The sequence below is a fragment of the Acartia tonsa genome, chromosome 5 (genome assembly GCF_053477335.1).
Source record: "Acartia tonsa isolate MP-2025a chromosome 5, ASM5347733v1, whole genome shotgun sequence".
NCBI classification, from domain to species: Eukaryota; Metazoa; Arthropoda; class Copepoda; order Calanoida; family Acartiidae; genus Acartia; species Acartia tonsa.
The window spans coordinates 18,171,261-18,193,650 of NC_137264.1; the positions used below are offsets into that span (position 1 = coordinate 18,171,261).

At 31.5% G+C, this 22,390-nt stretch overlaps 2 protein-coding genes across 5 annotated transcripts in view; both read left to right on the forward strand.

Annotated features, from left to right (window-relative positions):
* Positions 1–15,511, forward strand: part of LOC145318909 (sodium-dependent dopamine transporter-like) — a 177,173-nt gene extending 161,662 nt beyond the window's left edge. For all 4 annotated transcript variants that reach the window (XM_080160596.1, XM_080160597.1, XM_080160599.1 and 1 more), the window contains 12 exons: positions 2,657–2,728; positions 3,235–3,303; positions 3,844–3,940; positions 4,466–4,634; positions 5,281–5,412; positions 5,865–5,969; positions 7,193–7,274; positions 7,875–7,938; positions 9,297–9,416; positions 9,930–10,022; positions 13,124–13,318; positions 14,373–15,511. In XM_080160596.1, coding sequence (XP_080016722.1) covers positions 2,657–2,728; positions 3,235–3,303; positions 3,844–3,940; positions 4,466–4,634; positions 5,281–5,412; positions 5,865–5,969; positions 7,193–7,274; positions 7,875–7,938; positions 9,297–9,416; positions 9,930–10,022; positions 13,124–13,318; positions 14,373–14,489 — 1,315 coding nt within the window. In that variant the 3' untranslated portion in view covers positions 14,490–15,511. The remainder of the gene's footprint in view (positions 1–2,656; positions 2,729–3,234; positions 3,304–3,843; positions 3,941–4,465; positions 4,635–5,280; positions 5,413–5,864; positions 5,970–7,192; positions 7,275–7,874; positions 7,939–9,296; positions 9,417–9,929; positions 10,023–13,123; positions 13,319–14,372) is intronic.
* A 2,846-nt stretch (positions 15,512–18,357) lies between these two features.
* LOC145318910 (dnaJ homolog subfamily B member 9-like) lies at positions 18,358–21,265 on the forward strand. The gene is made up of 2 exons (XM_080160601.1): positions 18,358–18,857; positions 20,001–21,265. The coding sequence occupies exons 1-2, from the start codon at positions 18,767–18,769 to the stop codon at positions 20,555–20,557; spliced, it is 648 nt and encodes a 215-aa protein (XP_080016727.1). The 5' UTR covers positions 18,358–18,766; the 3' UTR covers positions 20,558–21,265.
* Positions 21,266–22,390: the final 1,125 nt, after the last annotated feature.

The window sequence follows — 22,390 nt, forward strand, 5'->3', positions numbered from 1 at the left end:
TTAAGAAGAAGCGCTTAATCTAAATAGTATAGGTAACATTTGAATTGCAGCACTTTTCTTATTTCACTTTTAAAATATAAATTCCAAATAAGAGATTCTTTTTAATTATCCCACATGACTGCAACAAAAAATTTTGAAATTCATTTAACAACAAAATTTTGAGAAAAAAAATCTGCACTGTATTTACTTGAACTTTGTTCTTAATTTATAATGCCTTATGTATTCAACACGTGAAAATATAAATCTAAAATAGTTTAAAATCTATCTTTCCATTTGTCAATCTGCCAGAAAAAAATATCAACTGATAACCTATTTATATTCTATTTTTGGTGTGGTGGTTTTAGGCTATTTCACAAGTAGAATAAACACTAGCAAAACAAGGATGACAACAAGAGTGTCAATAAATAAGCAAAATATTAATACATAAGTCTAAACAAAGTAGTAAGCAAATTTGTTGCAAAACTTCTTAAATACCTCCATTATTCTTTTTAAGGACATACTTACATTTTTAGGACTTGATTATAGAGATTCTTTGCTAATAACATTGTACCTTGTGGTAATTGGAATCAGTTTTCCAAAAACAAGATGAATATAGGTTAATTATAACATACAAAAATTTTTTGCAAAAAAGTAAAATAGGCATGTTTTAAATGAAAGCATGAATTTTCTAATGATGATTGTAAGTTGCTACGCTTCCTAAATCGTTCCTGATAGTAATCAGCATGCAATATATGAATTCGATAAGAAAATTCTAACCTGTATAAATTAACGAACAGAGCTAACTGACCCGGACGGTCGATGGACATACCCTAATTATTTTAAAAGTTAAATTAGTAAACTAACCTAAAAAAGAAAATCAAATGTCACAAATATCTTCATAGTCTTATCATATTTTCGTAATATTCAGCATGCTGGAATGAGTACTCCAAATGTTCTGGAAAAGTTTTATTACTTGGCAAAACCTGAAATTTCTCTCTCCCAATCGTGAACAAACAAGGATGACAACATCCATAAAAGCGAAGCACTGAAACGGTAGGACAAACGGACATTAACACTTGTATAGCGTCAGGACTGAATAATAAGAATATAAATGTATTTGTTGAAATTTGTTGAAAAACGGCTTGATACAGGATAATATTTATGGACATACTTACATTTTTAGAACTTGATTGTAGAGTTGCTTCGCTTATAATATTGTACTTTGTTGTCCCAGGAATCAGTATACCAAAAATCAGATCAATCGGATAATTAGATCACATAAAAATTTGTTTTTAAAAAAGTTAAAAAATCAACTTGTTTAAAATGGACGTACGGACATTCTAGTAATGATTAAAGAGTTGCTACGCTTTCTAAATCGTACCTAACTACTACAGGAATAACCATACAAAGTTTGAAATCGATAGGACAATTCTAACATGCCTAAATTAACGAAAAAAGCTATCCGTTACGGACGTACGGACCTACCCTCATTATAGAAAAGCTTCGCTTTTAAAAAAGCGGCAGAAATTATAACTTTTACCATGTGATCACTTTTTTGACAAAATAATTAAGAAACCTATTCCCCTATGTGCAGTGCAATATTACAAAAATGCGATACCTAATTTTGACGTATTTAGGCGAAAATTTATTCATTGTAAAATGTTCTTATCTTATTACTTAAAATAAAACAAATATTCTTTAAAAACATTATGAAATTAAACTTCATGGAAATGACAAATTAACAACAATTAATTTGAATTAATGTTTAATTTAAATGTATTTTACCAATTAGAAATAAAACAAGGTAGATAATATGTAATATCCATTCAAGTTTCGAGCTCTTGCTATTCTGTTTTTCGCTCATTTATTATGTTTTTTTTATATGTTAGGTGAAGATTAGTTTTGTGGGCCTTGCAAGCAATATTTCTCCCTCAGGGTTAGTTCAACCCTAGAGGCTAAAATGAGTTTTTGAAGAAAAAAATTTACTAAAATTTATTAATTTTGGAAAATATCTTTTAATAAGAAAATGTCAATCAATTGAAGAGAAATTTTGATAATTGTAATGAAAAATCTATCAAAATTGAAAATATTTTAAGATGTGTATTTTCACATGAAAAAAACGGTGGTTTTTGCTGTTTTATTTAAAATCAAATAACTGTCAATGTATAAATTCAATTAAAACAAGATATTTTTTTTAAATTAAGAAGTAACTTTTTTTGTAAAGAGGAGGGTTGGTTTCATCTACGACAATAATATTTCTAAAGTTTTGAAAATTGTTGAATGTTTGTGCTATTTAAATTAATTTTTAATCTGCCATACGAGCTGCAATTGACGGCTGGCCGACCTCACCTAAAGCCTCAAAGAACCAAAGACCGCTTCAAAAGTTTTCTTATTATCCTTCTGTTTTGTAAAGTAATAATCTTTTTTTGTCTATATCGAATATCTCTCTAACCGCTTTACCTATATGGTTCTCCTTTACAGTGAAGCTTCTAGTAGGTCCACGAAAGGTTTTTAACTATTTTTTGGGAGGATAGATATCTTCACCCTTCCAATAAACGATGAAGTGATAATTAGATGTAGATAGGCACATTTATTCGGAATATTATAACAGTTGATGAAAATTATTTGATTTTTTATTCGAAAGATTTCGTGATTTTTAAAATACAAATTTTTTCAGTGATGGTTTTTTCTACAAGGAAGTTTTGAACAAGGACTCCAGCTCTAGTCTGGAACAACTGGGAGAAATAAGGTAAGGATAATAATGGATATAGGATGTACGTGGATATATTGACATGGGGAAAATTAATCGTCAATTTACCTTGTTATATGGAACTATTTGTTGTCAGTTCGTTAATTAAGCAGCAGGGGAGGAAATTGAGTAAAGAGGGTGGATGTTATTTTAGCCAGCTGCGAGTATCACTTTATTTTGTACATAAAAATCTGGTGCAACATCTAAGTAATAATATATCAATTATGATATTAAGTTTTGTACATGTTTTTATTGTGCCATAAAATCCGGGTTTTTTCATATTGATGGTTGAATTTTTGCCGACAAAAATGGATTGTCATGGGAATCACCATTTTATAAATTAAGTTAATAGAATAATTCGTATCAATAAATAATTTGTGTAAATGTTCAAAAAATAATTATTAAAATTGTGAAGCTTTTGTAATTGCTATTCTTTTGGTGGATTTTACCATTCGGAAAATAATTGATTTTAATGACTAAGTCTAAATATGATTAATCTACTTTAGTGGACAGACTTGCCTGGTGCTTGGAATTGCCTCAATCCTGACATTTGTTCTCGTGGCCGCTGGATCCAGGTAAGGAATTGATTAAAATATAAAAGCATCAGGATGTCTTGTGGTAATCACTGGACTGGTATGGTTCTCCTTTACAATGTAGCTTCTCATAGGTCTTGGGAAGGTTTATTACCTAGGTCGATTTCCATCCCCCCCCCCTCTTACCTCAGGTGCCTTTAGAGGCCTCTAGGGGCGTAGCCGCTAGTATTTACATAAGATAAATCAGCATTGGATCATATCCTTCGAGGCTTAAAATAGTTTCCATCACAAAGCAAAGACTTATGCGAGTTTAAATACAATAAGCAGGGAAAGGAAATGATATTCTGACAAACATTTTAAAGAAAAATTTCTCTATAACCCCTCTACTCTTTACCTCCCATTCTTACCCACCCCTCTCCAGTAACATGAAAAAGCAAGATATACCCCCAACTTACTTCCAATGGTTTCGTGATTTTTTGTAGAATTGATTGTTAGAATAGCTAAGCCTGACAATAAGCTTTAAGGGATAGATTGAAATTTATTTAGTAAAATTGGGCATAAATTTTTTTAATCTTTCTTTAGGTCCATCGGTAAGGTGAGCATGGTGTTGATTCCTCTGATGTTCATGCTCCTTGTTTCTCTCACCATCAGAGCTTGTATTGCTCCTGGAGGCATGCAGGTCAGATCATTGTTTCATTTTCAAATTAATTGATTACCTATTCTTTTAATGTCAGGAACTACCCTATACCCCATCTCTTTCCTAGGGGGCTTCTTTCTCCCTTCCCTTTCTCTTTCCCTCTGCAATAAGTTTATTTCAAAGTTCTAGAAATGAAATTATTCTGCATTATATAAACAATTTTTACTGTGATTGTTTGATTTAATTGCAGATTGATTCATAAATAGATTTACTTATTAATAGATTTTAATGATTTTTTATAAATGTAATATAATTTGAAAATTGGAGTAAAACGCTAAAGGGGGAAGGGGTTAAATAACTGTATTTCCCTATCCCAATGACCTTGTGCAGACTCTCAATTGGGTCTTTATAAAACCAACCAATGGTGTTAGGAATATGAACTCAGCCAAGTAGCAGAAAACAATTTGCGAGCAGACGAAAAAGGTCATTGAAAAAGTTGGGAAGGTATAGGTATAAAATATATTTAGATCTGTTATTTAAAATAAGATTGAAATATTATATATTTAGGGAGTTGCAACTTTGCTTGCACCAGACTGGCGTGTAATGACCTCTCCGACAGCCTGGCTGGAGGCCACTAGCCAGGTGGCCTTCTCTCTGCAGCTCGGCATTGGCGCCATCATGAGCTACGCCAGCTTCAACAAGTTCCAACAGAATATTGTTAGAGATACCATCATCGGTAATTTCTTCAATTTTTTTCTTATTTATAATTTCAAATAAGAATATTAACAAACGAACTTTTTTATGTGCATTTTCTTTGGACGTGTGCTGTCAGTTTAAGTAGGATGAGAAAGTCACTCAAAATCATCCACGTGACGTCATAAAAATGAGGGAGATGAGAGGATAAGTCGGAAAGAAACCCCCTAAAAAAGAGATGGATAATCCTACATTTTTATGACGTCACGTGGATGATTTTTGAGTGACTTATCCCCCTACTTAGTTCATTGTTTTGTCTAGGCTTTTCTAGATATAGGTAATAGATATAGCCAGTTTTAATTGGCTGAAATCTAGGATGTACGGCTAGCCGGCATGTAAGCAGCCTTCCAAATTCTTCTTCTCTTTGCCTGACCGGATTTTTGAGATCTTAATGAAAGTACTGACACATACATATATGAACAAATAAGTATAGTCCCTTTCTTGGCAACGCCTCTTAAGGTTATCTTAGGTTAGGTGATTGTCCTACAGAGCTAGAAATAGAGGATAATCTACTGTGAAAATACGACGAAACGCCCCTTAAGAGGCGTTGTCACGAAAAGGACTATACCCGAACAAATCATTGCTTAAGTTTTTAATATTTTGGCTAGAAATAACATGAATTATTTCAGTGTTGATCAGTCACTTGGTGTGGGTGTTGCTGGGTGTCCTGCTGGTGCTGGCTCTCCTTGGCCTGGCACACAACAGCCAGACTATCAACATTGGCAACCTGGCCTCGGATCCTGCTCTAGTTTCCATTACAGGTAAACCCATATTTTTTCAAGTATGGCTTCGAAACCGATTAATATCCGGTGGATAAGAACCGTTACTCAGACACACTAAAAATCTTGTATAGTATCGTATTATATACAGTTTTCTACAAATGTATAAATATACAGTCATAATTTTAAAACCATTTTTTAGCTTATGACTTCGGTATCTTTGGGCTAAATTAATAATATAATTGTACATTTTATATCCGCGGAAAGCTGTTTATAATACGAAACGATAAATAACTAGGGGTTTTACCAGAAGCAAAAATACAGCCACTGGGTTTTTCACAAAAATTGGGTGTGTTTTTGTCAATTTAAAAAAATTTGCATGTTTTCGGAAATTTTCATCGAATTTTCATTGTATGTCTGAACACAAAATGACATTTTTTGTAAAAAAAAAACGTCAGTTTTCATGAAAACTAATCTTGTATCTTTATTTGCAGGAAAAGGAATTTGGCTGATTGGAATAACAGTTTTGGAGAGTGCCCTCTCCCAGATTTCTTATGGGTGGCTCTGGGCCGGACTTTTCTTTGTTTTCCTCTGCCTAGGTAATTATATGACATTTTATCTATAGTGTTCACATGAAATGAAATATTTATTTTATGACACATACAAAAAAATATATAAACATAACATGGTATAATCACAAACAAACAATAAAATTGATCATGATTACTTACAGTTTAATAATAAAGATAATATTATTCACATTCAAAATTCGTGTCGTAGGACTAAATAATCTCTCTCGAGGTAATATTAAGTAGCCTTTGCAAATAAGAAAAAATTATAAAAAAAATAATAGATAACATGAAACTTAATTATTTAAAACAAGAACTTACGCAATGATATATGATGGGGATTTAAATATGGAATTGAAAGGAAAGGAATTGGAGGGGAAAATAACATGATGTGCGTTTGTAATATTGACTATACACATTTATAATTAATAAAGAAGGGTAAATCAGTGAAGACTTGTAGAACAGACAGAATAAGAGTTTTACATTCTTAGGTGGCAAGAACGGCAAAGAAGGCATTTTTTTAGCTTACTCTTAAATTGATCGTCAAAACTGTTCCATGTCTATGGAAATGAACAAATAGGAAGCCTCTACCACATGTATAGGGATGATTCTTTTTATAAGCTTAAAGTCCTAAAATCAGATAAATAATTAAATCTCTATGTCTATCATAGTTGTCGGTAAGGTGATAGGTTCGAATTTTGGCCCCACACTGCGTCATAACTATAAACGTTTAAATGGTTCCTTCTGCTGCTGTGTCAGGTGCGGGATATAAATAAAGTATGGGGGAATCACTTAACCCAAACTAGGCCGCAACTCATTAACATACACAGTTGACAGACAAAGGTCGCGCACCCAAAGGCTAGGTTGTCTGAAGGGCGTATGACCATAAAATCATGCTCTTATTAAGAAATATGTGGTTCAAATTTACATTAAAATAGGATCACGTGGTGTAGCCCGTCCTCATAGACTATCCTAGGCTATACGATTGCACTAGTTCTTTAATTTTTACTTTCATGGATGTTATCATCCGTGTTTTATAATTAACTTTGTACTTTGCCTTTTAGGGCTTTTTTTGTGGATGGGGGGGGGGGGGGAGGGTTGAATTTTCCGATCCAACACTTTTTAAACAACCTGAAACTTTTGACCAGGGGGGGGTGTTTCTTAAAATACAGAGATCCTATGCTAAAGAGACACAGACGGACGGACAGAGATCATTGTACTTTAAATTATTGATAATGTTGCTTTATTTTTAGTTTGTATATCATCAATCCTGGGATACGTGGAGGTTATTACTGGAAGCATTGTCAACATTAAACCTGGCCTTATTTCTTACAGGTTAATATTTTCCAGTATCGCTTCAAAACCGATTAATATCCGGTGGATTAGAACTGGTTATCAGCCATACTTAAAAATTATGTATAGCATCGAATTATATCCAGTATTCTACGAATATAAAAATGTACAATCATAAGATGGAAACCAGTTATTTCGCCCGTGTCTTCGGCATCTTGGGGCTAAAAAAATATTGTTTTAATCTTAAAGTTGTACGTTTTTATATCCGCGGAAAGCTGTTTATAATACGAAGCGATAAATAACTATTCATACCTTTCTTATGACCACGGTTAGTGTTACTCTATAATTAGCAGGGAGTAAGAGGGAACATAGGACTAGAAATTACACTGGTACCCAAATTTGGATATAAAACATTGAGAACTTTGATTATATCTTGGTTGATTGATTCAATAAGCAGTGCCAAAACTTTTCAACCAATAACTTTCGGCGTGTACATTTTCTTGACTATTTTCTTTTCCCTTAAGTCCCCTGATAACTAGAGTGTTTCTGATTCAATAAATTCCCTCACCAAAGTATGTATAAAAAATTCCCGTACAATAGTTTATTGTTCTTTTGTTGTTTATAATAAATTTATTTGTTTAGGCCTCTGATAACTTTCTGTGTGCTGATCGCATTCTTCTTGCTCGACATCTTCATGGCCGCACAGGTAAGAGGATGGTAACTCTGTTTAGTGCCCTTGGAAAATGGGGATAGATGTCACTGCTTTTGGCTTACCTATTCTATTGACGTCATAATAGAGGGAAAGAGAAAGAGAAGGGGGAAAGAGAAAGGAAGGGAGAAAGAAACCCCCTAAAAAAGAAATGGTGTATAGGGTATTTCCTGACGTAAATAGAATAGGTAGGCCAAAAGCAGTGACATCTAACCCAAATTGCTAGGGCACTACTGCATCTCCTTTACAATGTAGGTCCAGGGAAGGTTTATATCTTTTTTTTTTTTTTGGGGGGGGGGGTACCACCATCCTCCCAAGAAAAATATTACACCCTGATCCCCAATTTTTTTACTTTTTAAAAACTAAAAAAATTAAAAATGGGGAGTGCCAAATTTGCTTTAACATTTATTGTATTAGTTTTAAGTTAAATGTTTTGGCCTACCAATCAACCATATAGAAAACCCAAACTTAGACATTTTTCAGGCAAACTTTACACCTTTTTAATCCCCTGGTTATGGGGTTAATTCGAGGAAGTAATTATAGCATTTAGATGGTGTGCAATCACTTTCTCACATGTATCATATTAATTCATCAGCAGAAACGCGTAATATCGCAATTGTATAAAACACGATTCTTCCCTTTTGCTTCTTTGCTTTATTCTCATCATTTTAAACAACCATCTCTAATTTTTTACTTGTATGTATTTTAGCGAAAATTAAACATAATCTGTGCGGAAAGAAATACACATCCTTTCTTTTATATTCTTTAATATACCATAGTCACTGGTTTTATCAGGGATCGTAGGGGATAAGATAACAGACAATAAATACATAGATCAACATCCCCAATGATGATGAATGATCAGATCATTGATTGAAAAGTTTGGATACTGCTAGTTTGAAACAACCAATCATAATTCTATAAAAGTATTTAAATTACGAATGAGAGTAATGTTTATAAAACTTTGGGTACCAGCATAATTTCCAGTCCCTGAGAGTACAAATTACGCGCACGATTTAGACCTTTATAATACAAAATTATCACCTATGTCATAGGCGTCCAAGGGGGGGGGGGTAAAATGGCGCGCCCCCTAAAAAAATTTTACCCCCCCCAAAATAAAAAGCTTGGACGCCCCTGACCTATGTACGTATGTACAGGGTGGCCGACATAGTTTTAAATTATCCCTTAAGTATGTTTGTTTATGTAATTGTACAGGTCGTCTAGGAAAATTTTAAAATTATAATTTATGTAATTATGTACAAAGTGGCCATAAAACTTTTAGTACCAGTCTAATTTTCTATCCAATGTCCACTCCCTCTTTGTTATAAAAATATATTTACTTTTACATTTTTCAGGGAGGCATCCACGTGTACCATCTGCTGGCCACCTATATCTCCCAGTGGCCACAGTTGCTCATTACCCTTCTCACAGTACTGCCTGCAGTTCTCTGCCATGGCACCAGAAATATTATGAAGGTAAACAAATAATTTCTGGACCGACATGGTTATCCTTTCAAGCTTCTTAAATTAGTCCAGGGAAGGTTTTTAGATATTTTGGGGGAAGGTAAATCTTCAAGAGAAATCACCCCTCCAAAAAAATACCCATCTTCACAAAAAAAGGTTTACTTTTTAAAAATAAATTGGAAAATGAAGAGTCAACTGCACCCCATATTTAGTAACTTATATAAAAGTATTTACCCTTTTAAGGTGCTTTTGACATCGTTATTCCTAAACATTCTAGAAATTGATATTACAATTATGTTTAGAAATAGTTAAAAAGTTAATGTTAACATAGTTGCCATGATGTAAAGATTATTCCTCATTATTTAGAAATCTTCATGCAAGGTTAATCTACAGGTGAATATATATAATATCAATCTTCAATTATGCATCAGAACTTTCTGTGATACCGTACGGATGAACGTTTATGAACTTGAACATGCCCTAATTATAGAGTAGCCTTAGTACTAATAATGTTTATATTTTAAGGATCTTTCTGATATGAGCCGTGTGTGTCTTCATCATTTTATATCCAGTCATCTATCTACACTCTACTACACTGTTATCCCTATTTTGATCACGGTAAGCTATTCTGTCATTTGTATTTCTTCTTGTCAAAGTTATATAATTTTATCACTTTAAACATGCATCGCGATGTTTTTAGGCCATTTTACTTTCCTTTCATTCATAGTTGCAATCGCTAGAGGACTAAAGCGAATCTTATTAAATAAATATTTTTTTTTCTCACAATGAATTCACACTTAGCTTGCATTCTTATTACTTATGTGTTGCATAATACTTCACAGTCGGGTTCCAGGGACAATTTCATATAGTATTATCACTTCAAATTAGACAGATAAAAATAAAGATATTTATTTAGAGATCTATAAGTAGCGCAGCAATGCAGTTAAAATTAAAGATATACAGTAAAAGAGAATTGTTATATTCAACTGATGTTTTAAAATTAACTAGTGGTTGCACTTTTGTATCTAAGGGATCTTTATTGAAAGGGGCTAGAAAAATAGCATGAGACCATCACAAGACCTAAAACGAAAAATAAAATAGCCAAGCTAATGGGGCAAAATTGTTTTCGTAAAAAAATCCTCCAAAATCACATAAAAATCTACAAAAATCCAGCGATTAGTGGGGCAAATTTTTTTAAAGAATCCACCTCAGTTCAGTATTTATTGAGATATTAAGCTTGAGACAACAAACCCTTGCTACTTTATATAATAGGGTTAGCGGCTACGCCCCTAGAGGCCTCTAGTGGCACTTTAAATGTTGTTGTTTGTTAAAGTTAATTTTTTATGTACGATACCACCTTATTTGAGGTTGAAGTCTCCTCTAAATTTGAAATTTTTTTGATTTTTTTGTCATTTCTCTTGGGAGGGTGGTAATACCCTCCCCCAAAATAGTTATAAACCTTCCCGGGACTTATGAGAAGCTACCCTGTTAAGGAGAACCCGATCGGTTCAGCGGTAACCGAGATCCTTCGGTACAGACACACACACAGACACACAGACATCCTGTTACTTTAGTATAAGGATAATTAAGAATATATCATCAAAATTATTGTTGGGGTTTAAAATAAATCATTGAATAAATAAAATATTGTTAATTTTTAAAATACAGCAATTAACAAGAAATATATTTATCCAAATTTGGTAACTTACACAGACAAACTAACCCTAGTTTCTGAGATACTATCTTTGTGATTCAAATATTTTAAGAGACTTTAGAAATAAACTTTAACTGATTGCATATCAATGTACTTAACTTCACAGAAGTGTATTTATACAAAGTAATAAAATACAAGTATGAATGTTTTATGTGCCAAGTAAAATCTTTGAAAAAGCTTGACTATTCGGTACAAAGTTACTTAAATCAACTTGATAATATATCAGTCCTCTGAAGAGTATAAAGAATTATAGGTATTTGATTTTATGGAAATAAATTAACAAATCCAGGGCTTGCAGTGTAACTTCGCTACTTACTTGAATTTTTTTGGCGACATTGAAATGACGTACCATTCTAGATGTCACACGCATAAATCATCGTATGGTCAAATTATAAGGTATTATCCCTATCATTTTAAAGTGGACCATTCCTCCCCCCCCCCCCTTCAATATTTTCTTATCTTAACTTGCTGTAGCAAATCTATATGGCTTATGTCTAAATAAAAGTAATTATGACTGATATATTATTAACATAAAATTATTCAAATGACACTATTAATGTAGACTATATAAAAGTGGTCCTGGCTGACATATAATCAACATTTCTGGATCTGCTCTGTTTCACGATTAAGAAAAAAATATTTTTCCCCTCAATATGTAAGGATTAAAGGAAGAGGGGTATTTTTCTTGTTTTCTAGGAGTTTGAGGGATATTGTCAATAATAACATTATTGATGGAAACTTTCTAACGTTGAAAGACTGAAAACTTTTTGCTTGCTTACATTTTTATACATTGACGTTTAAGGTTAGAAATTTTGTAATACGTAAATGGGGCAAATGGTCTGTTTTATATTTGCTTTTTTGAGAAATCGTTATATAAAGCTTATGATTAAAGATTACCTCTAATTGTTTGAAGAGAGAGAATACAGATTGTTTTTCAGTGTAACCAAGTACAACTATACCTGAACCTAACACTGCAGGGCCACCCTCTGTATCTAATATAACCTAACCTAATCTTTGACTTATCTCCTCGTCAAAATAGCATAAAAACTGGGCAGGACCAAAATAAAGATGATCTGAAAAGAAATTGCCAAATAGGAACATTGGTTTCCTAGATTTTACTATAAACATAAACATCCAGCTACTTTAGCATATAGGATAAACTTAGATATGTAACTTTTTGCACATTTTTACGCAATTTATAGCTTATAGTTTTAAGTTCGCGTTAGTGCAAATGCAAAATGTAAATATAAAGAAATTAAATATCAGAAAATTATGGTGCGCCATCACTTCAGCAAGATAAGCTTTAAACCAAAAGAGCAAATCATTTTTTTAGAGGGGGGGGGGGGTATTTGACCTCCCCCTTTTTTAATTTAGTGAAAAATCATCACAGGACCAGTAGGTGTATTCCCTGAAGAGTAGAGCCCAATCGGTTCATTAATTACTGAGATTTTAAGCTTAAGACTGACAGACAGAAATCGTTCTACTGTGTATTATAGATAAAAAAATTACCAATAATAATCCAATAAACAGACTAAATTACCAATGGCCAGAATACATTTTATTTACCAATGGTAGGCCAGTTTAACGTCATTTTTTATAGGCACAAATAAAAGCTTCCATCCTTTCTCTACATGATCAACTCGCCGCATAAGAAACTTCCTTAGATTTATTTGCTATTGAAACACTTTCGTATATAACAATACTCGAAAGAAACTGAAAATTATATAAAATTAAGGATTAACAGAAATTCGATACACTGTATAATTATATGCTTTTCAATTTTGAGTTGGGTAATTCAAAAAAATCAAATAAATAATATCCTAATAATCAACAGATTAAAAGAAAAAACTGTCCTTTTGTGCCTAAATGTGAAAATTTTTTAACCATTGTTCTTACTGGTTCAATTACTTAATTGATTATCTAGACTTTCTATATTTATTAGATAATCAATTTAAGCCATTTCCTCAAAATTTAATATTTTTGTATTTAACATAATTTTTTTTAGGCTGCTCTGTGTTGGAGCTTAAGATCCCTGGCTATCGAGCACCTCATTGATCCTCTGGCCACCTTCTCCATGTCCCTGCCTGCGTCCTGGGGCGTGCCCCTGGGTCTGTCCCTTGCTGTCCTCCCCGTGGCCCCCATAATTATTGGTGGCATTGTGCATCTGCTGTTCGGCGCACGCGGTGTCCCTAGAACGACGGTGAGTAAAGATGATCCCAGTATGGCTTTGAAACCGATTAATATCCGCTGGAATAGAACCGGTTCTCAGACTTACTGAAAAATACAGCATCATATTACAGTCAATTTTCACAAATATCAAAATAAAAATCATAAAATTAATACCAGTTTTGTTGATCTAAGTCATCGGTTCCTCGGATTTTTTTTCATTTTAATATCCCCGGAAAGCTGTCTATAATACGATGTGCAGATAAATATAAGTATTCTAGTGTAGGAGCAAATTTATTCTTTGGAATCGAAAGGTTTCGTGATAATTTATAGGTAAAATTGTTGAAAAAGAATATCATGTTTTTATACCCTTTTCAGGGAGGCTCCTATTATACTCTAACTTAACGGATCATAATCTGCAAAACAATTTATCCGTTGTTATAAATTTTTCACAAAAATTAGAATAAAAATTAATAAATTTATCAGCCTCGGACTTCGATACCTCGGTGCTAACAAAACTGGTTTAAATCATATATTCATTTTAATATCCGTGGAAAGTTGTCTATAATACGATGCGACACTTAACTATTCTCAATAAATCTATAATACAAAGTAGAATGATGTCTGTCCGTCCGTCTGAAGCTTAAGATCTCGGTAACCACGGAACCGATCAGATTCTACTCTTCAGGGTGTATACATATTGATCCTGTGGTGGTTTTAAGCTATTTTCTTGGGGGGTGGGACACCCCCAACCCCTCCAAAAAATAAAAAATCCCCCCTCCGATTTTTTTTTCTTGCGGAGAAGTTAGGTTTTTTTTTCTTATGGAGAAGTTAGATTTTTTTTCTTATGGAGAGGTAGATTTTTTTCTTATGGAGAAGTTAGATTTTTTTCTTATGGAGGGGTAGATTTTTTTCTTATGAAGAAGTTAGATTTTTTTCTTATGGAGAGGTAGATTTTTTTCTTATGGAGAAGTTAGTTCACATAAAACTACTTGCGGCAGCACCAGTAGTACTTAATTTTTTTTTAATTACCTCTTGGGGCAAAGCCACTAGTAATATATAATATAATAATTTTTCTTTTTTTTCAGCATATAAAGAGATCCTTGAAGCCAACAGACAGATATTACCGCAACGAACATCTGGAAATTCAAGCAGAAGCAACAAACAAATACACTACAGCCAACAGAGATGTTTCAGTAGTTTAATTAGTTCAACAATTAATTGACAGATGTCTCTTTTGTAATGTGGTTATTGCTTATAATGTATAAATCTATACAGTTTGATTTGATAAGCCAACCAGCTGCTTGGAATTTGTTTAGAAACTATTAAAAAGATATCCCTCGTGTGTTTATGAAAATTTCGTTCACCTATTTTTAGACATAAATGTCTCAATTTAAACTTCAAACAAAGATTATATGCTTTGCAACTGGTGTTAAAGACTGACTAATTATTTATTAGTCAAAAATTAAGTTCCCATCGATGTAAATTTAGTTATTATTATGATTTATTTGTAAATACCACCTAATAATTCTCTAATGATTTCTTATCCATAAGTTATATCTGTGCCTTAAAGAGTTATCAAAAAGTTATTTATTGTATTGCTTTGATGTTTTGATGATAAGATTTTTTTTGTTGCTTTAAATAGACTTTTTTCAGTAAAAATTCTTTATTTTTGCGTCGTTTTCCTTTTTCTAAAATAATTAATAAATACTTTTAATCAATGAGATGCTAAAATCAATTTATTTTGTCTTAAAAATAAATTTTTGCAAAGGTGAAAATATTTTATTTATTATACCTTGTCAAATTTAATCATTATCATAATGATAAAAGACTTTTAGAATGTATTTGAATAACCATTAAAAATGCAATTGAACCCAATGTTTACCAAAGATGATTTAGCATTGATTAATTAATTAGCTTGTAGCAGTTATTTTGAACAATAAAAGTATAATTGAATTTTTAGAAGAATACAATAACAAAAAAAATGTATTTTCAACTTTTCCAATAAATTATAATGGAAATTTCAACTTGGATTTTCTTGATTGTCGGCCCTCGGGTTATTTTTGTTAAAAAATACTTCAAATTTTTCTAGTCGTTAATTTTACATGTAATGATGTACCATAGTGTTTTTTTATAATTGTATTTTGTTTGTAAATATTGTTCTATAAATAAACAAGTATATGTAAATATTTTTGTACTAAATATACCTATATTGTTACTTTATAAAGTGTTATTTCTCTATAAAAAGTGTTTACTTTTCTTTAAAAATTGACCCTCAATGGACGCTTTTGGGACTGTATAGATTACTTAGGAGGTAATATCAACCTCCATGAATTCAAAATAACGCCCTTCTTCTTGTCTATTATTCACCCCGTTAGGCCCACGTAATGCAAGATAGACTGCTGATTTTTTGTCAGGGTTTTGCTGACAAGTTAGAATCAACTCTTTGAATAATTGATCCCAAGGTCTGTATTGCCGTTTGGGGGACAGAAAAATAGGGGGCAGAAAAATAGCCTAAACTCATACATAGGCAAAAAAAATGGCCAAAATAAAATGGAAAACTGTTCAGCAGTTTTTAAAATCTTTAGCTTTAGAAAAACACAGATATATACTTCTTTAAAGTATATGTTTTACTTTACTAGATCTTTTTTTATAAGCATTTAATTTTACTTTTGTCCTTTTTAGTAGCGAAGCTACTCTATAATTCACTTTGTCTGTCCGTCAAACAGTCAGTCAGTCAGTAACGCTATGGGGGAAACGTAATTTTCTCGGCTCCTATTAGAGATAAACAGCTGAAATTTTTAGTGAAGATTACTATGACATGTGCGCATCTAATCTATACATTGTTTTGTCCATTTGTCTATTAATTGGGGTGCTAGATCGATTTCTAGATTTTTACTTTTCTGCAATTTTCTCAATTCCTGTTCAAGATGAATGGCTGGAATTTTCAGGGATTAAATAAATTCAAATTCTACATATTTCCATCAAGTTTTATTAAGATGCCTTTATTGGTTGTGGTGCTAGATCGATTCCTAGATTTTTAGGTTTTCTTGATTTTTTCGATCCCTATACAATATAGACTGCTGAAAATATTAGGGATTGAATAAGTTTAAACTCTACATATTTCATAAGGAAAAAGGATAAGAGGATGAATACTCACCCCAATTTCATTGTAAAATATTACTTCCCCCCTACTAAAATAATTTGTCTGCTATTTATCTAAACCGTCCGCGGCTTTTTGCATCTTAATCATAACCTATTCTATATATGTAAAAAAAATAAAAAAAAATTTATCTTATTAATTATTATTTTTTTTCTGTAATTTATTATGTTTTAAAAAAAATTAAAGAAAATATTTAAAATACAATTTGATTTAGAATCTTAAAAAACAAACAGCCGCGGACGGTCTTAGTGCAGCAGAAAAGTATGTTTCGCCTAGTTTAAAAATAGGAGGGTTCACCTTTTATGATCAAAAATTTATTTTTTTTCAAATTAGCCTAAATGTAATATTTAAATCTAATTAACATGATAAAACTTTTAAATGTTTACTAATAAAAAATTAATAGTTTAGCTCTCAGCCACCAGGTTCGCTAGTTGTCTACTTCAAAGACATACATTAAAACTAAGGCTAAATAATAAATAAAAAATTTCATAACTGAATAATCTAAATAAGTGAATAATCTGTAATGCTATCTATGTTCTTTCTCAGACAATACTCGTTTTTACAATATTTTTAACATTTTCAAGTGATGTTATTTACCCCTCAGGGTTTGGCCCTTTAGTGACAAAAATCCAAAACAAGAAAAATACAGGCAAAATAAAAATTGATGAACGCTTTGATATTCTAGTTCTATATCCAAAGCTAGATGGCACTGAAAAACTGATCATTATAATTTACAATCAAATGTTCATATTAAATTTGTAAAAACGTTTATTTATTAAAAAATATAAGTTAGATAGACTGCAATATAAATCTTATAAGCTGATAATGAGTGTTATGATTAAAGTCAGTAGCAAAGTCATGAAAAATTAATAATGATAATTTTATATTCTTTCATTAGGTTTCATCAGAATGGATGATAATTCAAAATATTTCTATATCATCCCTTAAAAATTAGATTTATGCTTCAAACAGCAACTATAACTGTCCTGAAATTATACTTAATTTTAAGATATTTTCATTTTGAAAAGTGGTGGAATAACATTAAAAATTCAGCGCGGCAATTGCTCAATATAGGCCTCTAGGCCCACTGCCTATTTTAGTCCTTCAAATACCTCGATTTCTCTCTTTTATTATTTTCTCTATGACATATTTCCATCAAGTTTTATTACGATACCCTTATTAGTTTGGGTGCTAGATCGATTCCTATAGTTTTTAAAGTTTTTGTGATTTTCTTAACTCCTGTTTAAGATAAACGGGTGGAATTTTAAAAGGTTTCGTGATTTTTAGTATTGAAGTTTTTTATAACATACTCTATAAATCATTTTCCCCAGATGTCTATTCATAATTTTTGAGCTTCGCTACTTATGGATGTTGTCATCCTTGTTCTTTTTCAATTGGTGGAAAAATTATCAATAGAAATTGTAATAAGTAATAATTACTAAAAAGTCACGAATTTGCAATCAACTAGTAGAATTAATATCAATGCAATATCCTTATCTCAGCTTATACATCATATAATTGACGACCTCTCCATTTGCCCCCCAAATATTATTTTAGATTTATTTCACTTGTTGGTTATAGGTCCTTATCTACTTTCCCTTTTTTTAAGCAGACAAATAAATGTAAACAATAACAAAAGTATTAAATTTTCTGACATTTTTACCCTTATATCAACCCTAAGAATGGTAATGGTCAATAGTTAATTTTTTTTCATGAAACAAAGTTTTAAAAATAAAGGATATTTTTAAAAATCTTTCAATTACAATTAATTTAGTATTATATAGCAGACTTTTAAATTAAGTAAATTTTAAGGGAATATTTTGTTAAGAATTTTTTGTCCAAACTAGGCAAATTCGCGGATTTTTCTGTCTGTTGCTGTGACGTAATAGCAAGACTAGTCGCGTTCCTATTGGTCAGAGTATTATACTTCCTAATTTCTCATTGGTTCACGTTACATAAGTTTGTTTTGGTAAAGATGTTGCAACTTTTAGTATTTTATATTTTATCAAAATTATTTGTAATTTCTTTTCTGCAATATAGTATATCTAGAAAAATTTAAAAATGTAAAAAAAACTTCTAGAAAAATAAAGAAAATTCTAGATGTTTCTAGAACATGTTTATATTATAAAAGTTGCACCGTTCCTTTGTAAACAGATCAGTTACTTCTCACTTTCATTAGGCTGAAAATATTTTGAATTACATGACTTTGAAAATACGGTCATAAGCGAAATAGTCGTGTGTCTAAACACATGTCTCGATAGAATGACAAGAACTTAGAACAATAAAATAAAAAAAATTAAATAGTGAAAAAGCCTAAAAATGAATCTATTTCAATGCCTAGCTGTGAGTTTCATCTGTGGAGTTATCGAGTTCGATTCTGTATTTGCCAAAGATTACTATAAAATATTAGGTAAGTCATTATATTCTTATTATTTCGTAGAGCACAGCATAAAAAAGTCATGCACGTACAAACTGTTATAGAGCAGTTGTTTTAGTAAAATAAAAGAAAGAGAGAAAAATGAAAAAAATCCAATTTTCATCAATAGCGTTACAGTCGGACGGAAAAAGTGAATTATTGAGTATCTTCGCTTTCAATTATATTAGTAACTTGGAAAATAAAATGTTAATAAGTATTTCTTTTGGCGATTTAAGAGATATTAATTTTGTAAGATGGTATTTATGTTTGGAAAGTATTGCGTCATACGTACGTACAATGATTCAAAACACCTGTAAATTTTGACATTAGATTATGACTATGTCAACCAAGTAAAGCAATTATATTTTTATCAACGATCGATGTGTTCATAGTATTGATCGGAGCAGTAAAAAGCTAAAATATGTAATTCTAAAGAGACTGTTATCCAATATTACAAAGCAGTATTTTTTTACTTTTGTGTATGTATTTAGCTGAAATCTTACAAAGGAATGTAGGGCGAATACTAGACCTTTCTCTTACCCTACAGATACTTTAATATGTTCCAAAAATGGACCAAATAAGAGCATGTAGAAAAATCACGAGTTTGTTTTAATTTTTGTCACATGATGTCCTTGCGTTAATGAATGTTTACATTTAAGGATTATTATTTGAAGCTAAAAAACATTCAACTAGAAAAAAAATATTCCTTATTTATTATGCGCGTTTTGGTAAAATATAGAACAGCTGTGCTACCAAATTTTGAGTTTTTGGGGGTGCAGTTTTGTAGGAGTTTACTTTTTTTTCCCACAGAGTTTCTGCATTGATAACCCTTTTTATCTGAATGTCTGCCCTTTGAATTTTAGATTTTAAAACAGCTTCTTTTTATTAAGTTTAATTACGTAAGTAATGTTATGTTGGATATTATTTATACTTGTGTAACTTAAACACAAATATAGCCATGACCTAACTTCGTGTCTTGTTATTCAAACTCGAAAAATCTCTAATTGGCTTGTTATTGAATCTCTGCTCTTAAGGAACTTTTTTATGACTTAGATATTTGTATTGAAGAAATTATTTGGATAACTTACGAGTTTGTTTTCTAAATTCTGAATATTAATTTTTGTTGTTTTATTACAGGAGTTCCAAAGAAGGCAACAGAGAAGGAGATTAAGAAGGCGTTTCGAGGGTTGGCGCTGAAATACCACCCAGACAAATCCTCAGAACCCGACGCTGTTGATAAATTCCGCGAAATCGCCGAGGCCTATGAGGTTCTGGGTGACCAAGAAAAGCGGCGGCAGTACGACCACGTAGGACACAGCAATTTTAGTGAGTCCACGGGCTACAAACCCGGAAATTATGATGATATTTTTAAAGACTTTGAGGATCTTTTCAGAGATATGCCCCAGCATAATAGCCAACATTTTAAGCAACACTTTGGTGCTCATAAATTTCACCATGACAAAGCGTCTGGAGGTGATTTTCAATTCGGACAGGATATTAAATTTGAAGAGCTTTTCGATTCACCTTTCCTGAATTTTCATGACTTTGAGGATATTAGTGACTTCCACGTAAACCCCACCGGCCACAAGCGGCGCACTAAAAATCGGCGGAAGGCGAGCAGTGGCAGCCAAAGTTGTAGAACAGTAACACAACGGGTTGGTAACACCGTTACTACTTACACTCAATGTTCATGATACCATTTAAATCAATGATTGCCACTTTAAACCAGTTTTAGGAAATTTTAATATTTTTGTTCATCTGAAAGTCCCATAAGACTTTTTGGCCTACTCATTAACTTCTTGAAAAAGTCCAGAAATTAGTAAATGTGATAGTGCAATTTAAATAAACTTTTAAAAAATTACCAGTGCTGAAAAATGTAGTATAGATCTAATTTAAAACAAAAAAAAATATTTTAAAAACATGTTTAAAACATTGTTTTTAATTTACTCTTTACCTTCCTCTGAACTGTGATATTTTCGTTCTAATCAAATGTTTTGTATTTGAGAAATAGGCTTTCCAAAATTATTTAAGTTTCATGTCATTAGTGAAAACTCAAAAGTCACAATTAACTTAAAAGTTTTAGGATAGAAAAATCAAGTTTACATGCAAAGGTTATATTAAATTTTTTGTCATATTATTATTTTTTGCTCAATTACAAATTGATAAAATAACATTTTCCTAAGTTTTAAAATGTGATATTCATACTTTAATCTGACCTAGTGATTATTTTGTTGCCATTTTTTACTGAAAAAAAAATTTAAATGTCAGAATTTAAAGCATAGTTTTAGTCATTATTATGTATAGTTATTTAATAAAGTCTTATAAGACACTTTTTTGTTAAATTTTGTTCAAATGTTAAATTATTGTTAAAATGACAAAATAAAATATATTTATTTCTTGTATTTTACTCAGATATTTTAAAAATAATGAGTGAGCTACTTTATAACTTATGTTGGTCCGTTTAAATATTGTAAATCATTATTACGTGTAGATCAAATTAAATCTTTAACAAAAAAATTAACCTTTTTAAAAGCGAAGTTTTTCTATAATTAGGGTCGGTCCGTCCATACGAGATAGATAGCTGTTATTCGTTAATTTATGTATGTTAGAATTGTCCTATCGATTTCAAACTTTGCATAGTGATTCCTTTGGTAGTTAGGTACGATTTAGAAAGCGTAGCAAATCTATAATCATTACAAAAATATCCGTAGTTCTATTTTAAACATATTGATGTTTTTACTTTTTTTAACAACAAATTTTTATGTGACCTAATCATCCGATTGATCTGATTTTTGGTATGTTGATTCCTGGGACAACAAAGTATAATGTTATAAGCGAAGCAACTCTGTAATCAAGTCTTAAAAATGTAAGTATGTCCATAAACATTATCCTGTATCAAGCCGTTTTTCAACAAATTTAATTACAATTTTGCTTCGACTCCTATACTTTTATATTCTAAATATTCAGTTCAGGCACTAATCAAGTGTCCGTTTGTCCTACCGTTTCAGTGCTTCGCTTTTACGATTGTTATTATCCTTGTTTAGAACAAATTTTCATCCTATGACAAGAAACAAGGGGGGGGGGGGGAAGTTTTGACAAATTTGCGTAAACAGGGAGTATAGGCTTTATCTTTGGACTGAGAGTATAGGTTATTAGGGATAAAATCATTCTTATATGATGAATTTTCCCAAGTTTTAAGATTTTTTGGATAGGCCTCCAGGTTCCGGAGCTCCAGGCCTCCAGGTCCTCTCTGTACAGGTAAAAATGAAAAAAAAAAATTTTTATTTGAAGAGTTAGAAGTCAACTTATGAAACAAAATATGCATTTTTTTCTTCAAATATGTGAATAACATTCAAAAATATGCATATTTTGTTTTATAGGTTGACTTCTAACTCTTCAAAAAAAAATTATTTTTTTAATTTTTACCTGTACAGAGAGGACCTGGAGGCCTGGAGCTCCGGAACCTGGAGGCCTATCCAAAAAATCTTAAAACTTGGGAAAATTCATCATATAAGAATGATTTTATC

Bases quoted from the DNA above. Each gene is read 5' to 3' on its own strand.
- LOC145318910 (XM_080160601.1), top strand. From the start codon at position 18,767: ATGAATCTATTTCAATGCCTAGCTGTGAGTTTCATCTGTGGAGTTATC. The intron at 18,858-20,000 runs GTAAGTCATTAT...GTTTTATTACAG, and splicing joins AGATTACTATAAAATATTAG to GAGTTCCAAAGAAGGCAACA.